We start from the raw sequence: 27,372 nt of genomic DNA, 5'->3' as shown, positions 1-27,372 counted from the left end.
TTCTGTAAATTGAATCACAGAGAAACGGAACCATCTCTTCTGATCGTTTGAATTTTTAATAGCTATGAATCTTCAAGAATCTTTGTAAGTCAATGTTATATCTGGAGCGACACAGCTAGTAATCACATTTAAAGCAACACTGGCCATTCGTGCGATAAATTTATTAGATCGTAACACCCGTTGTTGGATTCTCCATTGGACAGCTGGTTCGTTTCTTTAAAATTATATCAGACGATTTATGTATTACTTTTAACTGTGAATTTACACATAAGACAAATTTTGTAATCTATTTGTCTTAGATGACATTAACGATGTAGTGATATTCTGAACAAAGTGAAATTACTTGCCGGCCGGAGTGGCCGAGCGGTTCTAGGCGCTACAGTCTGGAACAGCGCGACCACGACGATCGCAGGTTCGAGTCCTGCCTCCGGCATGGATGTGTGTGGTGTCCTTAGGCTAGTTAGGTTTAAGTAGTTCCAAGTTCTAGGGGACTGATGACCTCAGAAGTTAAGTTCCATAGTGCTCAGAGCCATTTGAACCATTTTTGAAATTACTTGTTTTGTAAATAAAACCGCCTTTAGCTGCTGCCACTTAATTTATTTATCCCAGGCGCGTTTCGCCTTTCTATTTTTCTAAGGCATCATCAGTGGGATGATTTGCTAGTCTGCGTTTTTCCTCTCGTCTGGTCTGGAGGTCGCAGATCAGCAAATCATCCCAGTGATGATGCCTTAGAACAAGAAGAAGGCGAAACGCGTCTGGGATAAATAAATTAAGTGGCAGTAGGGAAAGGCGGTTTTATTTACAGAACAAGTATTTCAATGCTTGCTAAGGAGGATGGCCACATGAACAAACTTGCAAAAGTGAAATTATTTGTGTTGCTAGGTAGAGTTTTGATACCTACATCACTTACAGTATCTAATGTGCGAACTATAGTTCCCTTTACGATTCTAGGAGAAGAAGCAGATTATAAGCGTTCTATGGGCGCCAAATATCGAGCCCGACATGGAGGGTGCTTTCCTTTCTGACTCCCCTATCCAGATGCTCATCGACGGCCGCTTCAGCAAGGTGCCTGTCATGACAGGCACTACTTCCGCCGAGCTTGGTACGTATCGCCTGTCTGCTTCCATCTGAAACGTTCCTGCCAAAACCTGTTCTCCATTGCCAACTCTTTCTTGATAGACGTAACACTAGTACAAATTCAAGTTTAAAACAATGCCAGCTAAGATATTATTCTGCCCTTCAAAATTAGACGTCTAACGTCTCTTAAATGTTCCATCAGCTGACTATATATGGTTCATCTTAACGTATTAGCGCTGTTAGAGGACCACTACTTTTATATTTAAAAACTAAAAGCTCGGAACCAAAAATACAGGTTAAAGTATAACGAACTCCCCTCAATAACACTTGATCTGTCAGGTCAGTCCTCTTAATAACCTATCGTCAATCATTTTCGTCCGCTGAAATTTTCTCTTCTCTTAACTGCGTCTGTGTTTCTTAGAACGGATACCTATATGGTGCAAAAAGTGGCTATTGACTCCAGATTATGAAAAGAGTGAAGTCATCCTCATGAGTACTATAAAGAATCCGCTAAATTTAATTTAAACGATAATTCACACAAACCGAAAGGCTGTAAACTCAACTAGATACTTGGGAATTACAATTGTGAATAATTAAAACTGGAACGATCACGTAGATAATGTTGCTGCGGAAGCAAACCAAATGCTGCGGTTTATTGACAGAACAATCTAACAGGTTTACTAAAGAGACTACTTGCACTACGGTTGACCGGCCACTTGTGCAGTACTGCTGTGCGGCGTCCGATCCGCATCAGATAGGACAAACGGAGGATATCGAAAAAGTTCAAAGAAGGGCAATTCGTTTTGTACTATCGCGAAGTAGGGGAGAGCGTGCCACGGATATGGCACACGAGCTGGGGTGGCAGTCACTAAATTAAAGGCGTTTTTCACTGTGACAGGATCTTCTTATGAAATTTCAATCACCAACGTCCTCCTCAGAGTGTGAAAATTTTTCGTTGGCGCCCGCCCGCATAGGAAGAAATGTTTATCATAATAAAATAAGATTTAAGGGCTCGGTTTCTCCGCGCTCTGTTCGAGAGTGGAGAGAGAGAGAGAAATAGCTTCAACGTGGTTTGATGAATTCTCTGCCAGGCACTTAATTGTGAATTGCAGAGTCAGAAAGTTTCATAATATCCTGTAATTGGGCGCCGATCTCGATTTTCTTTTCATTTGTTTTAAATGCAAGTAAACCACTGATATGTATTTTACCGACGAAATAACTGGGCCAGATGTTTGTCGTCAATGATATAAAACGAACGTAACCAGAGTTTCCTGGCTGGTACTTAAAGATTGAAATTTATGTCATAATAAACAGAAATCAGGCAAGCTGTCTACAGTTCAAATCTTTGCTCATTAAAAATATTTGCTGATTAAATAACACATTTACACGTCAAAGGATTTCAGAAAATATTTTCTTTTACTTTGCTTAGTTTTTATATGGTATTTACATGTGTTGCTGTCAAAATATTATTTATCACAACTAATTCAGAGAGAAAATAATCAGTTATTCATAAAAGATTTTGTTGTGTCTTCAGTCCTTTATATTAACATCTATTTAACATAACAATTTACAACTATTGTAGTCAGTTTATTAGATTTTAATGAATGGATATTTTATACGAACATATATGATAGCAACAGATTTTAGTATACATTTGTTGTACCAGAGAAGTTTGACAGTTTGATAAGCCCAGCTGTGTTACCGAATATATATTGCAGTTTCTCGCTCTAGTTTATATTTCGTAGTTTCCTCACAGGATTCAGAATTCTTGAAGACTCTGAGCTGATCGCCAGTCTGAACGAAGACTTTGCAGCTGTGGTGGGTCCCAGCCTTCACCTGCCCACGGCAGAACAGCAGACAGAGGCCGCCTACAAGTTGAAGGATTTCTACTTTGGCAACAACACTCTTTCTGTCGATAATCCAGACCCTTTGGTCTATGTGAGTATTTCTGTATCGCTAATATTAGTTCCTAATTATCAAGGTAACCTACTCGACAAGTAAAATGTAAATTTAAGTATCCATTCCTCAAATGGACGCGTTTCCTGAGACGAGCAACTATGCTTCTAACATACAAAGCTGCACCATCATGACAGAAGTGTTTCGTGTAACACTGAGTCGGAGGAAGGCTACATGAACAAAGTTAGTTTCGTCAAAGTTTTAAATGAAGTCTTGCACAGAAAGAGAAACTCAAATAACCCAAACTGGGAGTAAGAAGACAAATTCGGTATACAAACAATAAACATTTGGGTGAAATTTTGACTACCGATCTGGTAAGGAATAAAAGGACGTTTTGGTTTTTCCGAAGCCAGCAAGAGAAGCGTTACAATCAACTACACAGTCTACCTACAATCATATTTATTCTTGAGAGTTTCGATCTGAAGACTGGTTTGATGCAACTATACAAGCTTGTGTATTTCAGCAAACTGCAAGCCTCTTTGTTTCTGCGTAACTGCATACAAATACACTACAGTAATAGATATTCAGATACACTTGTCTTAACAAAGAAGTTTAATAAACTGATATGTTTATTTATCCTGCTCATTGCAGTCAGTCAGGAAGTGGTCTTCAGTACCCCATCCAAGATCCCCTTCTCTTCCAATTTGCCTCTATTGCGAATTAATTCTTCACTCTTCCTTAATACCTCATCACGTATACTTTGGAGTGACCTCTTCTTCTAATGTAGTTGTGGAACAAACGTCATTTCCCACCAGTACGATAAAGGACCTGTACTTACAAAAGCTACTCATCCAATCTGCAGCTTTTATGTGTAACACAATTCCAAAGTTTTTTTCTGTCCGTACTGTTTACGACTACTTAATTTTCGTACATTACTAACTCCAGACATATTCTTTCAGAAAAGCGTTCTTGGTATTCATATTTAAATGAGATGTTTAAATAATTATTCGTAAACCGTTTCCTCGCTATTGCCTGTCTGCATTTTATATCTCTTTCACTTCGGGTATCATCAGTTATTTTGCTGCCGAAACAGCCAAACCTATCAGTTACATTTAGTATCTCTCTTCTCAATGTATTTACCTTACCACCTGTGATTTATTTCGACTACATTCCATTATCTTTGTTTTCCTTTTGTTGAGATTCATTTTATGACTTTTTCTGACCATCTGAATTATGAAGTCTTTTGCCATCTGCCACCGGCAAATCTCAGCGTTATTTCATTTCCCTGAATTTTAGCATCCTTTCCAGGTAACCATTTACTTTCCGTTGCTCAAGGATCTCACGAAGTCTGTGAGAGTATTGTCGACCCCAGATGCTGACAGGTAGTCTTTAAACACGGCATCCCTTTCAGAGCGAAGCACAACATTTGGAAACCATTCCTGTCCATATTCTACGGCTCTCTAAAAAGTCTCCTGGTATCCAGGTGCCGCTTAACTGAAACCCTATTGTCCAGAGCCTTGGGCTGCGAAGTACGACAAGCTCAACAGAGGAAAAGTGACATGATGGGCTATAAACGTAAATTAAGAAAACAAGTCTTCACTGGTTCTAGCAGCATTTATCGTAAGTGTCTTGAACTTTGAAACAATGCAAGCTACTGGAGCAAGGCGCAAGTGATTACGTTCTCCGTTAATGATTGTCATAGAGATGCAAGTATCTACACCTACAAGCCAACACCACTGAACCAAATCTGATGTAGAATTTTCGAATAACCTTTATACTCTGTTATTGTAAAGTTTTTGATGACTGATAATATCTTCTGCACGAAGCAACACAGATTTCTCGGCAGCCGTCTTGTGAAACTTAATTGTTCACTTCGTCCATGAGATCTAGAAGATAGTAGATAACAGAAACCTGGTTGATGCTATCTTACTTGATTTTCGAAAGGTATCCTATACAGTCACGCAATGTCGGCTTGTGAATACGACCTTCTAGAAGAACGTTGTACACGCTTTGTAATTGGATGGATATCTCCTCAACATATACAACTACATCGATCTTTCTTAGCGGCGTGAAACAGTTAGACGTAAAAATAGCGTGGAAAGCATCCTAAAAGAGTGTCATGGTTATTGTTCACAACATACATACACTGCTTCAGAAATGCTAAGGAATAGCTGAAACTTGCTAAGGGACGTCTACGAACAGCTACGGAACAACCGACAATTGCTACGGAACACCCAGTCAACAATAACGAAAGGAAATGTAGAGGGCGGGACGTGTTCCCTGCAGTCTTTGCCAGTATGCTCTGTACGCATTTGACAGCTCATGCAGGACGGTGAAGATGAATGTTGTTGTGGAACCGATCTGTGCGATATGTCTGCAAAATATCACTGAGTGAATACGATCGTAGACTAGCTGTAGGACAGTTCGAAGTCGCCCAATGCGTCACTACTGTGGCCACCATAACGGGCCTGTCCAGAAGTGTCATCACGCGATTAAAGAAGGCCACTGAAAGTGGAAGTGCTATGTGAAAGCATCCCGTTGGTCTTAGACGGACCACACCACCACGAGATGATCGATAAACAGCCCTAGTTGCGGGAAGGAACAGACATCTCATTATCAGGCAGATCACTGCAGACCTTGCAACCGCTACTGATACGTGTATCTGTGCCAGAAACATTTAGCGGTGATTAAATTAAGCTGGTTTGTATGTTAGGAAGTCTGTAAAATACATACCACTTCTACTGTGCCGTCGTTGAGAAAGAGTTCAATGGCTTAGGGAGCACGTTAGTTGGTTTCAGCAACACTGGTCCAGAGTAAAGTTCTCCGAGGACTTCCACTTCACTGAGAAAATGATTATGGCCACCATAATGTTCATCATCGTCATCGGTATGGCCCAGGCGTTACTGAGTCGGCAGGCATTGTGAGCAATGGCCGAACACTGCTGTATATCTTTGAGCGAGGTACCCTTACAGCACCACGATATTGCAGAGAGGAGGTTCTGGATCATGTCCACATGTTTAAGAGGTGCGTTGGGTCCCGGCTTCATGTTTATGAACGGCAGTACCCACCCACGTAGGTTCAAATGGTTGAAATGGCTCTGAGCACTATGGGACTTAACTTCTGAGGTCATGAGTCCCCTAGAACTTAGAAATACTTAAACCAAACTAACCTAAGGACATCACACACATCCATACTCGATGCAGGATTCGGACCTGCGACCGTAGCGGTCGCGCGGTCCCAGACTGTAGAGCCTAGAACCGCTCGGCCACCCTGTCCGGCCCGCCCACGTAGGACTGCTGAAGTGTCCGGCACATTGGAAAGTAAAAATATTGAACGTATGCCATGGCTTGCGTTTTCTCGAGGCCTAAACACCTTAGTGCATGCCTAGGGTGGTCTTGGCAGACCTGTTTCTCAACAAAGAGCCCCTCCCCAAACCGTGCAACAACTGAAAACCACCTTGAGAGTGGAGTGGGACAATATTCCTCAAGGACTTCTCAACAGTTTGTTAAATAGGACGCAGAAAAGGTGCAAAATGTGCAGGCATATTCCTTACTGAGAGTGCGATAACGACTTTTATGTTGGGAGATTGTCCCATGTCAAACATGAACAATATCTATCTTTGTGCGCCTGCTTTCTCACGTCGTGAAATTTGTGCCATTTTTAGTTACAAATATACCACTCCACAGTAGTTACATATGTACTGTGTCCATCACTGCCTGTGATTATTCCTGTAGAACTGCGTTTCGGAATCCGGAGCATTTGTCAGCCAGTGTAAATCAGAGATTTCCCAAACGTCTCCACTAACGAAACCCTCTGAGCATTCACGTACCTTTATGGACCACCTTTTTAATTTTGAGGTTAATAAAATACATAAAATTATAACAAATGAGAAAAACTTGTTATATTTAATGTTTACTTGGAGTTTCAGCCATAACTAATAACACAGAAATGATAAGAGTATTTTACGTCGAAAGAAAGTACCATGTTATGAATAGATTTTCCTCCGCGTAAAACTATTAATAACATGGTGTCGCCTTGCGACGTTTCGTATTATTTTTTAAAATTATGATTTCTGTGTTTAATCTGAGAAACCTTGGTGTAAGCGATCTATCGGACAATGTCTCAAAGTCGCCCGAGGCTCTTCGCCTTTCATATACTTGTACGAAGTAAAGTGTTATAACCAGAGAATTTTATCTACATGAAAACAGAACTGCAGGTTTTTACCAGTAGGTGCGCAAGTTAGCTACGTAATTACTTATTGCGTTATATTTGTGTAAGTCGCTGTCATGGCAAAAATGTCTGCAACGTTATACGTAGGACACACTTCATCTGTGACAATGTGGCTACTTTTACCACTTTATCTTATTCGACTTTTACTTTAACGCCTGTCAATACTTGAGCTTTATAAATATATGTAATCCACAATGGGCATTACCTATTTACTGATCAATCTTGGGAAGTGTTGTTCTTCATGACCAAGTAAAGTGGTAAAAAAAGGCACTCGGGATTGCAAATGTCATCAGGATGATTAACATCTCATATCCTGTATCTTAATTTCTACACTACGAAAAATGTTTAGCGAATGTATGTTGCTGAAGATCCTTATCTGCGGTTCAAGAGTTTTTCTGCAGACAATTGTGAGAGTCGTTTCTAATCTCTGTATTTCGTATGATTCGTGACTGAAAGTGCCTGTGTTTCATATTAATCAATGTTTGAGACACACAGCTACATCCCACACTTCTTTGTACTCTGTGTTAAGCTTTTGACTCCAAGCAGAAAGTAAATAACAACATCCACAGCAATCACAGCTACGTATTACAGTCCTGATCTCATCTAATAATTATCCCATTACTATTTTCACTGTAATGTTAATTACCACTCACGCCTATTTTTCTACGTGATATTTAACTTTCACTTTTAAGAGCGAAGATTGTTATTAACGTATTTTCGAATCCTCTGTGGATGAGCACGACAAATTTGTAACGATTAATATACATTGCTGATCTCTGTGTCGCTCAGGCACGTGAGACACCCCACCGACGGAAAGGTCTGTGTTTCATGGGAGGGGATTATAAACTAAGACCGTCATTTATACCAACAAATTTTTCTCAGAAGTCATTAACACACGTGTTATTATTTACCAATAGTACTAAATTTTGGCGGAATAAACATATCAATGCGATGTCATTCGCGGACGATCTAATTATTATACAAGGCATTACATAAATCAAATGAAATAAGAGCAAACTACAATCCGACTATATCCAAAAATAAAATGAAACAATGGCCTTTTCATGTATTCTTCCTATGCAAACAAAAATACTCGTCCTTCATCAACCGATGGAACACGTATCTGATTTCAAGTATTTAGGATGTGAAGTATCATATGATCAAGATATAGATATGGGAAAAATCTAGTACCCACGAGGGTAAATGTGGCATTATAAGGAGAAGGGAAACAAGGAAAGAGACCAATTTAACATTTAAAAAACCTAGTAGCTTCCACTTTATTACATGGGGTGAAAAGTTGTACGCTGAGAAATAATGGTTTACAGCAACTACATGCATCAGACACAATATTTTTAGGGTCTCTGAAGGGCTGCACTAGGGAAGATAAGATTAGAAACGAACCGATAAGGGAAGAACGACGGATGCAATCAGTACCCCTAAAGGCATTCCAATAACAAAAGATATGGAGAGAATATGTACTTCGTACGCCACGACAGAGACTTCTTAAACTACGAATAGACTGTAAACCAAGGGGCAAGAGACGTGTAGGAACAGATGACGAAACCGGAACAGGCCCTAGGCTCTAGGCAGAAGAAAGAATGTATCGGCCGTGCGTGGGGTGGGGAGCTGCGGCAGGAGGGAGGGGTAGAGAGGAAACCAGGTCAGAATTTTGAGCCATTAATGTAAAAATTAAAAAAATACTTTGGTAGAGACTCTGCACCTGTAACGTCTATTTTATTCCATTTTACTTACGTTAATTACACATTACAAATATTTACATTTATTATTTTTTCTCTTTCCATCTGCCTAGTATGAAGCACACGAAGGTCATCCGTCTTCATTATTTATATTTTGCAATGTCACAGTTCAACGACGACATCGGATCGTTCGACTCCAACGATGCGTTGATTAGAAAAGTTGTCGAGGTCTCCAACCTGACGCTCTATTTCTACGTGTTCGACTACAGAGGAGATATCGTTGCCACAAACCCATGGGGTAAGTAAGATAATTGCAAAGATACAAATGCCAATAATGTAGTTAATGCCTAACATAATCTTTTCTTTCGTTTAAAATTTCGTAGCAAAAAACAGAAAACACTTCCAGCAGACTAATGTTTCTTTGCGTTGTTGTTTGTGTATAGAGACTGTAGTAGGCTGTGTAGCTCCTTTTTACATACCGATAAGGATGGATTCAGTTAGCACTGTTTGTAACTGGAGTAACATAACCTGCTCTTGATAGATTTTTTCAGCGATCCTCATGTTACTCGTATCACACGTACTTAGTTGCATGTTTCTTCTGTTGCACAACAAAAACGTAAGAAAGTTCTTTAGTTCTACGCATATTTTGACACATTTATCTTCCACAGTAGTTGTGCAGTCAGATCCCACAATGTGGCAAGCCGCTTCTTGAAACTTCTATGCTCCACATAGAGTCCCTTCGGCACCTCCAAATTTGCTGAACAATCACAGCGTTATTATGGTGAGCCGCGGTTAATACTTCAGTAACTGCGGATGACAATTTCAGAACATTGTGCCGTGAGTACGCAAACGTATACGTATACCTTTGCTAGTTTCATAATGCTAAGTAATCTTACTGTGAACAAGTAGCGTGTGGTTACGTAGATGGACGGCTACTCGACTGCTGAAAATTTAATAGGCAGCGGAAGTTACGACTGCAAGTACCGAAAGCGCAGATTAGTGGTAGTGAACAAATCCAAAACAGCAACAGAGAAAGAGAACGTTTCTATTTACAACTCTAAATAAAAGAAACACCATGACAAATTTTTGCTAAAAGCAATGATCATAGGAGAATTCTAATATATCACGCTCCTCTATTGTGTAACTTGTTTGATACCAGGTTCATTGACATAAATAATATCAATAATTCTCATTTATGACCATAAATATCAAACTTCTCTGAAAAATATCTTCTTCTTCACATTTCTTTTTTTTTGGTGGGGGGGGGATTGTGGTGGGGGTGTGCGGGGGGGGGGGGGGGGGAATCGTCAGTCTTGTGACTGGCACGTTGCCGCCCGCGACTAATTCCTATCGTGTGCCAAATTTTTCATCTCATAGTAGCACTTGCAACCTACGTCCTCAATTATTTGCTCGATGTATTTAATCTCTGTCTTCCCCGACAGCTCCCTCTGGTACCCTGGAAGTCATTCCCTGATATCTTAACATATGTCCGATCATCCTGTCCCTTCTTCTTGTCAGTACTTTCCGCATATTCTTCCTCTCCCCGGATTTGCACAGAACCTCCTCTTTCCTTACATTATCAGTCCACCTAATTTTCAACATTCGTCTGTAGCACCACATTTCAAATGCTTCGAATCACTTCCTTTCCGGTTTTCCCCAAGTCCATGTTTCACTACCATTCCATACTGTGATCCTGACGTACATTCCCAGAGATTTCTTCCTCAAATTAAGACTTATGTTTGATACTACTTCACTCCTCTTGGCCAGGAATACCGTTTTTGTCAGAGCTAGTCTGCTTTTGATGTCTTTCTTGCTCCGTCCGTCATTTATTATTTTGCTGCCCAGGAAAAAGAATTCCTTAACTTCACCTACTTCGTGATCATCAATCCTGATGCTAAGTTTCTCGCTGTTCTCATTTCTGCTACTTCTCATTCCTTTCGTCTTTCTTAGATTTACGCTCAGTCCATAATCTGTACTCATTAGGTAGTTCATTCCATTCAGCATATCATGTAACACTTCTTCATGTTCACTCAGTATAGCAATGTCATCAGCGCTTTGTATCACTGATATCCTTTCACCTTGAATTTTAATTCCACTCCTTAATCTTTCATTTATTTCCATCATTGCTTCTTCGATGTACAGGTTGAACAGTTGGGGGGCAAGACTACATGCCTGTCTTACGCTCTTTTTATTCCGAGAACTTCGTTCTTGGTTGTCCACTCTCATTATTCCTTCTTTTCTCTTGTACATATTGTATATTACCCGTCTGTCCCTATAGCTTTGAAACGTCCCCTTTGAAAAATTATTACACGACTGTGCTTAAACTGACACACAATATTTTTTTTAGCGCAACGCAATCTGACTTTCAAAAATCCCTACAAAAGAACGGCCCTGACTAACATTAACCTGTACCTTTCACAAATCACTTACCTCACAAAAATCTTCGTTACTCAAGCTACTGCAATACAGCGAGCGCCACTACTGCCAGCTAAATAAACGATTCAAACTACAGAAGGCACTAACTACTGTTAGGCATAGTTAGCAAATGAAAGATTTTAATAGAGAACAAACATTGTATTTACCTTAATAGTCATAATATATATAGCAGTTCATAACATCCATTCTTACAAATATCAAAACTCCGCCATTTCTCTCCCCACATCCACCACTGCTGGCGGCTCACCTCCAACTGCGCAGCGCTACGCGCTGTTCACGTCCAGCTGCCGCTGCCCAACACTACAATGGTAGACAACAATGTACACTAGCCACAGACTGCACACAGCACAGCCAGTGATTTTCATATAGAGCGCTACGTAACGTTGCCAATAAGAAAACATAAACAGCCTACTTACATAAAGAAAACATAAACAGCCTACTTACAGCTTGCCAGTATTTTTCTCAGAATTTCTAACATCTTGCGCCATTTTACATTGTCGAACGGTTTTTCCAACTCGACAATTTCTATGAACGGTCTCATTTTTCTTTAACCTCACTTCCATTATCAGTTGCAACGTCAGAACTGCCTCTCTGGTGCCTGTACCTTTTGTAAAACGATACTGATCTTCAGTTAGCACAGACTCAATTTTCTTTTCCATCCTTCTGTATATTATTCTAGTCAGCAACTAGGATGCATGAGCTGTTAAGCTGATTGTGCGATAATTTTCGCACTTGTCAGCTCTTACAGTCTTCTGAATAGTGTGGATGATATTTTTTCGAAAGTCAGACGGTATAATGCCAAACTCATACATTCTACACACCTTGTTACCACTTCCCCTAATGATTTAAGAATATCTGATGGAATGTTATCGATCCCTTCTGCCTTAATTGATCTTAAGCCTGATTCTAATGCTGGATCCTCTATTTCTTCTAAATCGACTCCCGTTTCTTCTTCTATCGCATCAGACAAATCTTCCCCCTCTAAGCGTCCTTCAATGTACTCTTTCTATCTGTCCGCTCTCTCCTCTCCAATTAACAATGTAATTCGGTTGCACTCTCAATGTACCACTCTTGCTTTTATTTTCATCGAAGGTTAATTTGACTTTCCTGCATTCTGAGTCAGTCCTTTCGACAATCATGTCTTTTTCGAATTCTTCGCGTTTATCATGCAGCTATTTCGTCTTAGCTTTCCTGCTATTCCTATTTATTTCATCCCTCAGCGGCTTGTATTCCTGTATTCCTGAGTTTGCCTGAACATTTTTATAATTCCTTCTTTCATCCTTCAGCTGAAGTATTTCTTCTGTTACCCATGGTTTCTTAGCAGTTAACTTCTTTGTACATGTGTTTTTCTTACCAACTTCTGTGATTGCCCTTTTTAGAGATGTCCATTCCTCTTCAACTGTACTGCATATTGAGCTATTTCTTACTTCTGTATCTATAGCCTTAGAGAACTTCAAGCGTGTCTCGTCATTCCTTAGTAACTCTGTGTGTCACTTCTTTGCGTATTGATTCTTCCTGGCTAATCTCTTAAACTTCAGCCTACTATTCATCGTTACCAAATCGTAATCTGAGTCTACGAGTATATCTGCTCCTGGATACGCCTTACAGTCCAGTATCTCATTTCGGAATCTCTGTCTGACCATGATGTAATCTGACTGAAATCTTCTCGTATCACGCGGTCTTTCCCAAGTGTACCTTCTCCTCTTGTGATTCTTGATTAGTGTATTCGCTATCACCACCTGAAATATTTTACAGAACTAAATTGATCTTTCTCCTCTCTCATTCCTTGTCGCAAGTCCATATTCTCCTGTAACCTTTTCTTCTACTCCTTCCCCTACAACTGCGTTAGAGTCCCTCGTGTCTACTAGATTTTCATCTCCCTTCATATACTGTATTACCCTCCCAATATCCTCATTTACTTTATCTCTTCATTTCCAGCTTGCGACGTCGGCTTGTATACCTGATCTGTCGTTGTCAGTGTTGGTTTGCTGTCGATTCTGACAAGAACGACCTTATCACTGAACTGTTCACTGTATCACAATCTCTGCCCTACCTCATATTCATAACGAATCCCACTCCTGTTATACCGTTTTCTGATGCGCTTGATATTACCGTATACTCATCTGAGCAGAAATCCTTGCCTTACTTCCATTTAACTTCCTTTTCAGATTTTATAGCTACCCTTCCACAGTCAAACTTCTGACATTCCATCTCCCGACTCACAGAACGTATCCCTCCCGTTGATTATTCAATCTTTTTCTCATGGTCACATATATGTTTGTTAAGCAGTATTGCTATGTTGGCGATTTAAATGGAAATTTGTTTCTTTTTTTTTTAAAATGAGCTGTTAATTATCATCATTACCATTACTTTAGAGTATAATGAAATTCAAACCGAGATAACGGTAATTAATTTCAACTCGACTGTTCTCCATTATTTCCCATGACGCCAATTTCTCGTATTTACAGGTTATTCATCGTTAGATACGAAACTTGTAATCTTCGTATCTAATATTTCCTGAATCTAGCTTCAACAGCCAAGCTAAATTTATGATGTTCAGTCACTTGCACTGAATGCGCATAGCTTTTTTATTGTGACTACTCCATGCGCTTAATTAAAACCAGACGGCAATACTCTTCCAATAATTACGTGGATGAAGTACCTGGAACAGTCCTTGTCAAAACACATCCACTTCCAACCAAACCCTAGGCCAACCTTATACGGTAGTAATTACTGAAGCAAAAAACAAACTGTAGTCGATATAATAGAATTTGCAACGTCATCTGGTAGTGCGGCGCTGTACTGCCATGTAGCCAAAAAAGATACCAAAATCTACCGCTCTCTACTCCTCGGATGCGCAAATTACACTGCACACATACAGAAGTGAAACTAATGTCCATTTGATGAAGTGTAATGCCGGTTAACTCGAATCGAAAGACTAATTTAGATCATTCATCCTACCAAGAAGTATTGGCATCTGAAAGCTTCGTAACACTTTCAAAAGCACTGTTCAAGAAGTCCCTTATTTTGGGTCGTATAACGTGATGCGAAGACGTGGGCAAACATTTAATGAAGATGGAACTTCACGAGTGAACGTAATGTGAGGTCAGGTCAGTATTAGTGTAGAAAGTCAGAATCGTCCCAAACAACAGCACCAACACTGTTATCTTCACTTCTTCCCTCTTCTGGGGAAGTGTTATAGTCACTCTCTCTCCCTCTTTTACTTTGTTGTTATTTCATTCTCTCGTCCCAGAAGAGCAATAATAGGCTGGCAGCGGATTAATATGCCACTCCTCAGACACAAGAGTTCAAATGAAACAAAGATGGGCAAAGTTTGTGACGAAAGATGATCTCTATCACTGACGATATTTCAAACAACATACTGGAAAAAAGTTTTCGGTCATTGAAAACAGTGGTAATGAGTCATCAAATTCTGCGCTCCATTACACTTTACGGTCTCTGAGGGTAGAGTAATTGTCGCTAGTTGAGGTAATAGGGGGGCTGAAGGAAGATTTATCCTTTGAGAGAGTTAAATTTCTACGGAGATACTTGGTTTTGACGTTCAGAACGGTAAATAGCCTCTGGGTCTAGGCGAATAATACGGAAATAAAATTTCTCACGTAGTTAATGACCTATGAGATCCGGTTATATGGAAGAGCGCTACTCTTTTGAGCCAAATCCAGGTAATCTGAGGAGTTCCCATTTGGGAATATCTGGAGAGGACTACCAGTTGCCTTAAACGTGGGAAACATCGCAAAACCGTTTGTCAAAACAGGGGGACTGCAATATTGTTTCATTTGTTTCTGGATCTCTATGTCCCTCTCAAAAATGTTTATATTCAGCAAGTGTTTGTGTCGTTGTCTGTGTAAATGAGGAAAGTCGTAGAGTTGCTCTTTAGTTCATCAGATGCTGTATAGTTAATAATAAGAGATCTTTTCTATATGCCATTTTTTCTTGTTCTTTTTCAGGAGTGTCACATGCAGGGGAGTTACCTATTCTTTTTCTGAGAGAAGATACAGAATATAACTTAGACCCCGACTCAGAAGAAGAGAAAGTGCGCAGAAATATGCTGCGTCTCTGGACGAACTTCGCAAAATATGGGTACGTAGTTGCCTTGTTTGATACTGGGCGGGCTGAATGAAAAATTAAATTATCGAAATTATAATGAATACTTGCTGCAAGCAAATCACTAGTAAATGCATACTTGTAGTATATGGTCAATGCGTTAGAAATTAAGAGCATCACTAGGCTGCGTCTAGTTAGTTTGTGATTGACGTCTTTCTGTTAAGTCCCGTTGTTGACACATTTGGCCACTGGAGCTCTATACAAATATTTCGAACAAGAAATTAAATACGTCAATGTTAGCACTCAGTATAGTATTACAAACGTAGTCAGCAACAGAAAGTGTAGTGGCAGCATTTTACAAAGGTGGAAAACTAAAAATGCGGGGCTACGAGTTGAAAATACAAAAACTTGAAAACTAGCACGTTGTCAAATCGAAAGACTTGACTTACCGGACTGTGCAAGGTGTTACCCCTCGGAGAAACGCTTAAACTAGTTCGAAGCTGACTCTCATGGTGAGCCGGCCGAAGTGGCCGTGCGGTTAAAGGCGCTGCAGTCTGGAACCGCAAGACCGCTACGGTCGCAGGTTCGAATCCTGCCTCGGGCATGGATGTTTGTGATGTCCTTAGGTTAGTTATGTTTAAGTAGTTCTAAGTTCTAGGGGACTTATGACCTAAGATGTTGAGTCCCATAGTGCTCAGAGCCATTTGATTTCTCATGGTGAGACGTCCTCCAGAGCACTGCCATGAAGAACAGATCTTCTGTCTCTCATTTTTATCTCTTTTTTATCAGTCTTTTCTTTTTGTGGTTTTTTGTTCATACAGAATGATTTCGCCAGATGATTGGTGAGATAATTTTTTAGGCTTTTGCTAAGACTATTTTGCGGAAGAGAACATCCATAGAAGCCAACTGGATGTTTTACTTCGCAACCTCATCATTTGGAAACATAGCAGGTCTCACCAATCCTAGAAAATCCTGCCCGTTCACGATCTTTCCTTTCACTGGATGAAAGTCAGAAGACAGACGAATTTTCCGTCGATGCTATATTCTCCTATGAACAATGGCCTTCCCGCAGTGGTAACACGGTTCCCGTCTGTAACCGCTGTCAACCGTGGTCGGGTTTGGCTAGTACTTGGATGGGTGACCGTGTGAGTCTGCCGAGAGCAATTGGCTAGCGGGGCGCACCCAGCCCTTTTGAGGCCAATTGAGGAGCTATATGACTGAGAAATAGAAATCTGAGAACGGCCGGGAGAGAAATGTGCTGACCACATGCCCCTCCATATCCACATACAGTGACGTCTATGTGGATATGGATGGTCCTTCGAAACCTGCTACGGCGGAGTAATATTCTTCTATACGTAAAATTTAATGCGCTGTTGAGAATACCGTTGTAGTTAAATACATAAGGAATACAAAAACATCCTTAAATAGAAGCGACATCGAGAAGAACGAAGGAAAACCGAAATATACAGAGTGGTATGAGGGGGTGTGGAGGGGTGGGTGGGGTGGTTCAAATGGCTCTGAGCACTGTAGGACTTAACTTCTGAGGTCATCAATCCCCTAGACTTAGAACTACTTAAACCTAACGAACTAACGACATCACACACATCCATGCCCGAGGCAGGATTCGAACCTGCGACCGTAGCGGTCGCGCCGTTCCAGACTGCAGCGCCTAGAACACCTCGGCCACTCTGGCCGGCGGGGGGGGGGGGGGAGAGCAGGGGAGAGGGGGGAGGGGGACAGCAATGAGGCCAAAATTCGAAATGACGATATAGACTGACAGATAAAAGTAGCTATGCTGTGTAAACGACATCTAGCTCCCTCATAGTAAGTAATTATTGCATAAAACTGCAGATCTGGAGCAATATAACGTAAAAGAGTGCGGAGGAGCAGGGTAACAGAAACATGGCGTTACATACTCTTCATAAAAATAAATGGAACAAGTAAATTAGGAAATGAAAGGAATTAGGTAATTAAGGGATGGAAAGATTCATAAGTGATGCAGGCTGGTGTGACATGTCCCGGCACAGGTCGAAGTTACCAATCTAGAGTGGTGTGACCCATGCGGTGCAGTCAGAAAGTATACGACAATATTGTGCTGCTGTAATAGTAGTTCACCACTAATTAACCATTATAAAGGAGTCGAGAGGAAATAGTCTCCTTCGTTGTTTAGGGTTGGTTCTGGGTAGCAGGGCAGGTTCTATTATGGGTATGGTGATCTGCCAAAGTAGCAAGATTAAGTGAATTCTTAAAACAAGTATATTTACTACAATCCCTCATATTTGTGTGTGAGGTGTCTGAACTACAGATCTGTCTGAACAACAGATCCACAAACACATACACATAGGCCGGAATTCCTTTACTTATTACTCCATCGTATTACACATGTGATCAACACTGACAAGAGACACCTGGCTTCTTTCTATAAACCCTATCAGATGCTCTACATGGGGTGCCTCACTCAAGCAAAGGTGTAGTCGTTGGTATTTGTTATGCTGTCTATTAAATCAATGGATAAGAGGCGTAACTACTTAATCAATGGGCACTTATTGGCCTAGTTATTATATCACTGGCCGTTGTCCTACTTCACAGGAGACAAGCAATATTCAGCTACTTTAGTGGCAACTTGGCCTGACTACTACAATACATCAATGGCTACCAGGTCTAAAATATTGTGTCAATGGCCCTTGGCTTAATTCAGCTACATTGTTATATGAATCATAGACAGTCTTTGTTCAACACTGTTCAGTGAAACATATAGGGGACACTTCTAAGTTAGCCACTTATGTATCAGTTCTAGCTGCACTACCCGAAGTAATATTGTCGCCTTCTGGATGAAGTTGTACTGCTCCATCAGTACCTAATTCTGTCAACAAATATCACCGGTTTCTGCCTCAACTTTAATGACTGGTTGCTGCTTGGACACTTCTTTTGTACTCCTTTGACATTGGTTAAGGTTGTCCTTTTACACGCTTCTCGAGGATCGTTTCTACTCGATTACTACTGCACCCGACGTCCTTCATTATCTTTGGGCTTTTCGCACATTCTGTTGCAGTGTATTGGCAGTTATTTCCAATTAATACACTGGTTGCTTGGTCTAACCTTTTGTTCGATGAGCCTAGCTTCAAATCTGTATCTGAATCTACATACATACTCAGCAAGCCATAGTACGCTGGGTGGCGGAGGGTAGACTACCGCTGTCAGCTATTTCCTTTGCTGTTCCAAATAAAGCGAGGATAAACGACTATCTATATGATTTATAACGAGCTATCTTCATGATCCTTTCACAAAATGGACGTTGGTGGCAGTAGAGTCGTTCTGCTGTCAGCCAGAAATCCAGTTCTCTAAATTTTCTCAATAGCGTTCCTCGAAAGAATATCGCCCTCCCTCCAATGATTCCCATTTGGTTTCCGAAGCATCTCCGTAATACTTGCGTGTTGTTCGAATCTACCGGTAACAAAGATAGCAGACCCCAATGCTACTCCTCCCCCACCCCCACTCCCTGTGAATTGCTTCGATGTCTTGCTGTAATCTGAGAGAATGCGGATACCAAGCACGGGAACAGTATGTAACAATGGTTCGTACTAGCGTCCTATACAGGTGTCCTTTACACTTCCATAAAAATCTTCCAATAAACAGAAGTCGGCCATTCGCATTTGATGTTTAATCGATGTAACTGTTTCAAGCAGCAAACGCTAATATTGTATTCGAACTTTATGGTTTTGTTTTTCGATTCATCTGCATTAACTTCCGTTTTCCTACATTCGGAGGCAGCTGACATTATTCACACCAACCAGAAATTTTGCCTGAATCTTCTTGTATCATCCTACAGCCAGTCAATGACAGCACCGTCTCATACACCACTGCATTACCAGCAACCAGCCGTAGACTGCTGCTTACCCTGCTCGCCAGATCATTTATGTATCCTCACATTAACAGCAGCACACTTCCCTAGGGCACTTATGACGATACCCTTGTCTCTGATGAACACTGGCCGTCGAGGAGAACACAATGGGTTGTGTTACTTAAATTTTAGAGCCACTCGTATCCCTAGGAATGCTTAACAGTCGTCATTATGGCACCATGTCAAATGCTTTACAGAAATGTAGGAATATGAAATCTGCCTGTTGCCCTACATCCATCGTTCGCCGTATCCCATGTGAGAAAACGGAATGCTGAGTTTTACACGAGCGATGCTTTTTAAAACAGGGCTGATTCGTGGACAGGAGATTTTTCCCTCTCAAGGAAATTTATTATATTCGAACCGAGATTATGTTCTACAGCTAATCGATGTTAAAGACACGGGTCTGTAGGTTTGCGGGTCCGTTGTTTTCCCCTTTTATAAACAGTAGTTAGCTGCGCTTTTTTCCTGTCGCCTCTTCTCCTTCTGAGAAGTGATTACCGCGTACTTGCACCTTTGCTGACCTTCAAGTGATTACTCTGTGGGCAGCTGTTCCCATATGCATTATCCTTTCTAAATATTCTGTCCACCTCATTGGTGTCTACTAGCGGACATAAGCTTGCTTGTCCAAGGATTTTTGGTAAATCTCTTCTTTCTGTAATATGATTTACAACTAATATATGCGCTGATCATGATAACTGTCAAATAACCTGAGCTTCTGTCGTAAAGTTATGGGATTAGTTGTTGTTGGGGAATGAGAACACAACGTAAATATTAGGACAGGAAATTTGGAGCAGAACATAATAATTAAAATATTGGCATGCAGGACTCAGACAAACGAGTCGTAAGTAATGTGAATAAAATTGGGCACAAAATACGAGGGTTATTCGGAAATCAAGGAGCGATCGGCCGTGAAATGGAAACCACAGTGAAACTCCGATGAAGTTTTGCACAGGTGTGTTGGGCAGTGTCTCTAGTATGCCCGTCGATCACGTTACGTCGTTCTTTTCAGTTCTGAGCACCCAGGGAGCACATAAAGATACCCAGAACAATAGTGTCTCACGCCAAGTACGCGGGCCTGGTGAGAAATTTCGCCTGAAGCTATGCAGCCAAATTACATGACTGTCGTGTGGTTTCTTCTTCAAGACAATTCTCAGCCGCATTCTGCAGGGGCAATGAAGATGCTCCTGCGTCGTTTCCGATTTGAAATGTTTAATTACCCACAATACAGCCCGTAATTGTCTCCCTCTGAGTTTCATCTCTACTCACATGAACCGCTGGCTATGAAGACATTTTGGAACAGACAACGAGCTGTGGGCCAGCGTAGTTGGCAGAAAGCACTGGCGGCTGCCTGCTATAACGAGGGTATTGGAAAGTTGGTACAACGCTACGACAAACGTCTAAGTCGGATCGGCGACTATGGAGATAAGTAGTTCGAAGTTGTAACTAACTGTTGCAAATAAAACAGTTCTGATTCTCACTGTGATTTCCATTTCGCGACCTATCGTTCCTTACTTTCCGAATAGCCCTCGTACTTTTGCAGCTGTATCCTGCATTCTTTGATCACATTGCCATTTGTAGTGATAGCGAGAAAAAATTACCGGACATACTGGAATGAACAGACTACAGAGCGCAGAATATTAATTGAGCGCACACGAAAGAAAAAAGTTATGAGGGTAGCAGAAACCAGATTAGTGAGAAAATTACCACAAATTTTGGAGACCACGAAGTAGATGAAGTGGAGGAACTGTACTATCCTGGAAACGAAATAACAGATGATGGACGAAGCAAGAAGGACAGAAAAACCAACTAGAAAGGCCAGAGAGGGCTTTCTTGCCTAAACGAAGCATATTATTATCAAACAATGGCTTAAATTTCAGGATTAAATTTCTGAAATCCTATGTCTCGGAAGCAACACTGTATCGAATTGAGTCAAAGACTGTGGAAAAACAGAAAAAAGAGGCGTGTGGGTTGTGGTTATAAAGAAGAATATTTAAAATTAAGTAAACTGATTAGATAAGAAATGAAGAGGTTTTCCATAAAGTCATCTACAAAAAAAAAGTAGAAAACAGTGGCTAGAAGGAGGGTAAGGATGATAGGACATGAGTCGAGACATGAAGTGATAAATTTTGCCAAAAGCCAGGTGAACTGCGATCGCAACCTCTAGCTCTACATGTGCTCTCATCCTCGATCGTATGAAATGATATATTACTCCGTGTACTCACTGGAAACGCCATAAAATAAGTTCCTGAACGTTTCAGGGACCCTGACTGTTGCTTGTGGTTGGAAGACTTTGGCGCTCAAACGGATAAATTATTTTGTTAGTCACGGATTCGTAGAGTTTGATCCACTAAATATGGAATTTAGTTAGAAAACGTAAATTTCAGCAAAGTACATCAAAGATGAGATTAAGAAAAAACTTTCTAACGACGTTAGTACAACAGAATAAAGTAAAAAATAATGAATGCTTACTTGAGTCATCACGAACATGATACTGGACAATTACGATTGAAGTGGCGTTCATACGCATAACGGACAAAATCTGCGAATTCAGATGGTGGTATGAAAATCTGTAGTAATGAAAAAAATTACAAAGAACAGTATAGGTCAGAACAGAGTGCTCAACAGATTAACAAGTAATAAGAGGATTAGCAAGATCGTCACAAGACGTATGAACACCAGCGAATGGACTCAACACAGAATCGAAACATGAGTGGTTATTTGAATACGGAAAAAGATCCCCTTGAAAGAGCAAATTAGACTGTAGAACACATGCATACAACTTGGTGGAGTGCGTAGGGCGTATGATGTGCAAACTGAGAACATAAATCGAAATGAACTTCTCCCCTCTCACTTCTCGTGACTTCAGAATTTTGGCGAGCGCACTGGAATAGCGGTCGTACCGTTGTTGTGACTGGGCTGGCTGATGAAGGGTCTCTGTGCCATGTCCTACAGTGGCTGCCAGTTGTGGTAAGTGTGGATCGGAATGTTGTGATTTCGAGGCACCTGCATTATTATCTTTCAGAGATGCGGAAAAGTCCAAATTAAGTCCAGTGTTGAACTTTGACGACCTGGCACGATGTCGAACTCAAGGAAACACGAACACACGTGGAACCATAAGTTGAGTCCAGAGTAAGAGTACTTCCCTAATTCTAGAAAGTTTTCCTTCAGACCTCGGAAATATACTCGGCGCAGTTCTTCTAGCCAATCACAGACAGGGCCTAAGAGCTCCTCCAAAAAGGGATCTGAAAGTCAGCTAACAAATTGCCACCAACAAGTCAATAATGTAGCCGACAATAAGCTCTGAGCTTTCAGAAACGAGAACAGTGTACATCTATATTCGCATGGCCAAACTCGCTTGTAGAAATTCTGGAAATTTTGGTATGAGCTTTGCCCTGCGTTCCCATGAAAAGGCAGAGGTAAGAAAAACCATAGACGCACGTGTGGCCGCATATCTAGCGTCCGGAATGGAGTCTGAAGACCAAACGCCGAGGGGTATCGGCAAGCGGACAGTTGAAGACTCCACCGACAGTTCGATATCAGGCAAAATTCTCGACTCACCACTCCAGTACTCCGTTCTGCTGTGAAAAGCGCTACACGCTCCTTGGACTGTCCTGTCCAATTATCCAGGTTATCCGCAGGATTAGAGCTGAAAATATCGCTCGGCTGTTTATATGGTCTATTACCGCGAAAATAGCGCTTTCATTGATGGATGATCCCTCTACAGCATTTGAAAGCTTCACCTGCAGCCCGCCTGAAGTGGAAATAGGTTCCGGTAGTCCCAGAGCTAGATGAGTTAAAGAGAAACGGCTGCTGTTGGTACGGTATGTTGCATTCTGTACAGAGAGATGAGTTATCTACGTTGGTACAGTCTTAGCCACAATCACGTATGTAATCAGCTCCCGATACAAGTGCTAAGTCAGCAAAAAAATCGAATCGGAAAGTATATGAAGCAGAAGAATCTCATGCGGAAATCAAGCATAAAAATAAGATACAAATGTGAGGAAAAGGCCTGAAATAGGCTTCTGCCTTTATACTCTCGTGGTACCAGAGGGATCTTTACAGGTTAAAAACTTTCGTCGAAGATAAAGATTCGACTACACGCAACAAATAATTTAGGCTTGGATGCAAGTACTACTCTGAGAAGGAGACGTAGTCGTGGTTGACTGCGACAAACCTGAGGACTGATGGATCACGACTGCTGATTAGACTCACAGCTTCCATCCCCCAATTGCGATGTCTCAGATTTATCTACTTTTCAACTGAGTACTTTATTTTCCGGTATTAAGCATCTCTCTTGTTCATACTCAAATTATGTAACAGGGACTGAAGGTAAATTCTATAATGCACACAACGAAACCAATTTAGTTACATATAGTGCTATGTAGTAAAACGTGACGTGGACTAGTTGTTTTTAGCGCCTTTGTCATCGTAGATACCTCTCGCCATCATTAATTGAGTCGATATGTCGTTACCTGACACATTCCGCTAGTTGCCACCGCTCCTTGCTGATAACGGTTCAAAAACGACCGTCATTAACGCCAAGTTTGTTTCTGTTCTAACGATTAAACATTACACTAAGGTACATTCATCTAAATTAACCCACCGGAGGAGAAGTGGACGATCATGAGATATGAGATCCTGAATGGCGTTTAAGGCCTTTTCCTGTAGCCTAGGTTTCAGGTGTTTCAAACTAGCTGGCATTTTTGTTACAATATGGCTATAACTCTTGCTGTGGTCGTTATCATTGTTCCTCTGTCTGTCGCCACCGACCAGGAAAGTACTTGGGCTCGAACAAAGACAAATACACCAAAATCATGTGAGAAATAATCGAAAGGTCTCTTATTGCACTGGTAATACTCCCGCATCTGCAAAACTCTGCACTCGTCCGTTAGAGGCCTCTGCGTATGCCATGCCGCATTGCACACTGACCTGCCGGTACGCCAGTAGGGACGGTGCAGTGTGCCTCTGAAGTTGCGTTTTGTGACATTATTTGTGTATTGAAGCGTAGGATGGCTCGGCGATTGGTAATCAGTCCTGCTAATGTATTGCGATTGGTTGAGATGAAGTTACGAAGAACCCTTCTTCGTGAAGATGGCATTGGTGTAGAAGACGAATCAAGCGCATGTTTTATGGTATCTATTATAGTGCACAAATATGAGCAGAAGTTAGAAACAGATACTGTTGTAACACTAACACATAATGATGATGATAGGGATGATAATGACGAACACCTCAATGCAAACGGTAGTGCTACGGCAAGTGCGGGAAGAGGCGATGGAAGCAGTGACAGTGAATACCAACCGTCTCCCAAGAAGAAGGTTAAAGTTGCAAGTATCATCACGGCGTTTGATGACAACACACTGGAGAACATGTACGATGATTATTACGTTAGAGGTTTCGACACATACGACAAGCTTCTGAATAGATACACTAAACTGAAGTCTAAAGCAATATTAAAAACATACTGGATTACGTGGGAAAGAAAAGAGAAGGAAATACAGTTTTCAAAGGAAATCGTACACTGCTATTCAAGACCATCAAGGAGCGTGTAATGGCGAAATTCAATGAAGCGCGAGAATGCGGTTCCGCCGTTCATTATTGGCATTTACAACATTGGGCATTGGACGTAGCCAGAAATCTCGGGTGTACAAACTATACAGCTTGACTAGTATTTATTACCAATTTGAAAAAGGAGTTTAGGATAACATCACGCCGTATCACTATGCTCCAAGCACGAAAAGATAAGAATGACGAAGAAGAGCTAATTGAAAGAGCTCAAACGTCTGTTGCTGACGTCAATGAGCATATCACGAGAGAAAACATCGATATTAGTTCTGTATGGAACTGTGATCAGAGTCAATTCAACTATGAACATTCTTGTGACAGAACACTATGCATGAAAGGGGAGAGAAACACTGTCGCGATGTTGCAATCAGTTAACTGTGCAACACATAGTTACACGATCGATGCTGCCATATCAATGGACGGACGATTGGCAGACAAACTCTATATTTGCTTCCAAGAATCCAGTGGAAAGTTTGGACCCCGCGTGTCAAGGGAAATAGAAACGCAGTGCCCTCCAAATGTCATCATCGATGTAAGTGCGAGTGGGAAGATGACGAAACAACATCTGAAGACGTTTTTTCTGTCAGTTTTGAATCCACATTTGTCGAGAAAGTCATTAGTACTTTGTGACTCCTGGTCTGAACATTAGGATGAACGAGTACTACTGGAAGCATCTGGCGGAAAACATGTAGATTTAAAAATTATTCCGCCTAAAACTACAAAATATGCACAACGTCTGGGTGTGTAGTTCTTCAGGCAATATAAAATATATGCCAAGAGAATAACAGACTTCATTAAACTACGTTCCAGTAATATGCAGCCGAAATTGCACGACAGATTCTTTATCATGAATATGCATTCTGTAATTTACAATCAGTTATCTGGGGGAGTATACAGACCAATGCTTCGTTACGCGTGGCAGAACGCTGGCTACGGTATTGGTGAACCGGTGAACAACTTCAAAAGTGCCACTGACGTGGCGTTCAACACTGATATTATAGAATGTGCAAATACGCCATGCGATCAACTTGCATTTCATCACTGTGCGTTTCGTAGTCATTCGTATTGCTCGGAGCATTTTATTGACATTCCGCATTTACATTTATAGTTAAGATTCCTGCATTGTTTATGGCGTCTACAATTACATCTACAGTGATATCTAGATCATGAGTGCAGAGTTTTGCAGAAAAACGACACCCACCAGCACATTCAGAGGTACATAATGGTCCTGTAACCAAACGTTCATACAGATCTGTTTGTTCGAGCCCAAGTACTTTCCTGGTGAGAGGTTGCATTAGAACTACCAATTGCACAACGGTGGCTCTCATTTTTCAAATGTCATTTTTATGCTACTTCTCAGTGTTTTTCCATTACACAAAAAATTAATTTTAAAGATAATCAATTTTTGAAAGAATACTGAAATCGAAATACGTTGTTTCACTTCCGAGAACTCATTCGATATACACAGTGATAAAGGAAATAGAATTAGTAATAACTGCATTTGCTTCATGTTGTGACAGGTCAGATTCATCACTGAACGTAAACATATACAAGCCAGAAGTAGCCTTTAACATCAACTTGGAGCACGTACAGTGACAGTGAATTATGCTTCCAGACTGCTTGAATATGTACAGTAATTTAGGCTTATTTATGCACAATTGTAATAAGGAGTTTTCTGTTTTGTTCTTTAGAGTGTACTTATGAATATCTCTACAACATCTCAAAGACGATGGATATGTTGTGTCTCCCGACAGTAACCCTACCCCTGAGGCGGACCCTGTGGTGTGGGAGCCGTACGACCTGAGCAGCCGCAGCTACCTGCTGATGCAGACCAACTTCTCGCTCGCACACGACAGGCTTGGCGAGCGCATGGACTTCTGGCGTGAGAACGTGCCACTGCTGCCGTTTCCCGACACCGTATGATAGACAACAGAACCAAAGCGTCAGTAGTGAAGTATCTTAACCCTGGACTTCAGTTAGCAATGAGATAAAACCTTTGGGATAATTCGGAATACTTAAAAACGACGATCCTCTATGAAAAAATTATATCACATTCATGATACCACCTATAATAAAAAGACGTAATAACGTCTAAGTGACAGTGGACTAATAATTGCAATTAAGTAGACTTGCAACTAATTAACATACGCGAGTATTATACATCCTACTACCATTTCTTGCTACATTCACAGATGGCGGAGCGGAGGAAAGACAGTACATTGCACAAGAAAAATGCATGTTAGAGAGCAACTTACCCACTCACTGGAGTCAAATATATCCTTAGAATGGAATCCGCGTTAAGGGTTTCAGTGTTCTTGTACTTTTACCTCAAAAATTTCGTGTGACGCCTCTAGTGCAGCTGACTCCGTGAGCGCCATAGCCTGCGCCGGCAAATTCATCGCCTGGCGCTAACGTGCTACTTTGCGGCTTGATGCAGCGCGATCTCAGCACTCGCAGGCAGCGCCGGTAAAAAGACAGTGAATGGACAATTCTTGGAAATTAAAT

At 41.1% G+C, this 27,372-nt stretch overlaps 1 protein-coding gene across 1 annotated transcript in view; it reads left to right on the top strand.

The window, feature by feature from the left end:
• LOC126175412 (cholinesterase-like) overlaps nucleotides 1-26,957 on the top strand; it is a 70,167-nt gene extending 43,210 nt beyond the window's left edge. The window contains exons 6-10 of the mRNA XM_049922211.1: nucleotides 952-1,102; nucleotides 2,834-3,015; nucleotides 9,069-9,198; nucleotides 15,305-15,437; nucleotides 26,622-26,957. Of these exons, the coding sequence (XP_049778168.1) occupies nucleotides 952-1,102; nucleotides 2,834-3,015; nucleotides 9,069-9,198; nucleotides 15,305-15,437; nucleotides 26,622-26,790 (765 nt within the window). The 3' untranslated portion in view covers nucleotides 26,791-26,957. The remainder of the gene's footprint in view (nucleotides 1-951; nucleotides 1,103-2,833; nucleotides 3,016-9,068; nucleotides 9,199-15,304; nucleotides 15,438-26,621) is intronic.
• The last annotated feature ends 415 nt before the right edge of the window (nucleotides 26,958-27,372 follow it).

Source organism: Schistocerca cancellata, chromosome 3 (assembly GCF_023864275.1).
Source record: "Schistocerca cancellata isolate TAMUIC-IGC-003103 chromosome 3, iqSchCanc2.1, whole genome shotgun sequence".
In the NCBI taxonomy this organism is placed as follows: Eukaryota; Metazoa; Arthropoda; class Insecta; order Orthoptera; family Acrididae; genus Schistocerca; species Schistocerca cancellata.
The sequence above is the reverse complement of the archived record's forward strand: the minus strand, read 5'-3'. Positions and strand labels throughout refer to the sequence as shown.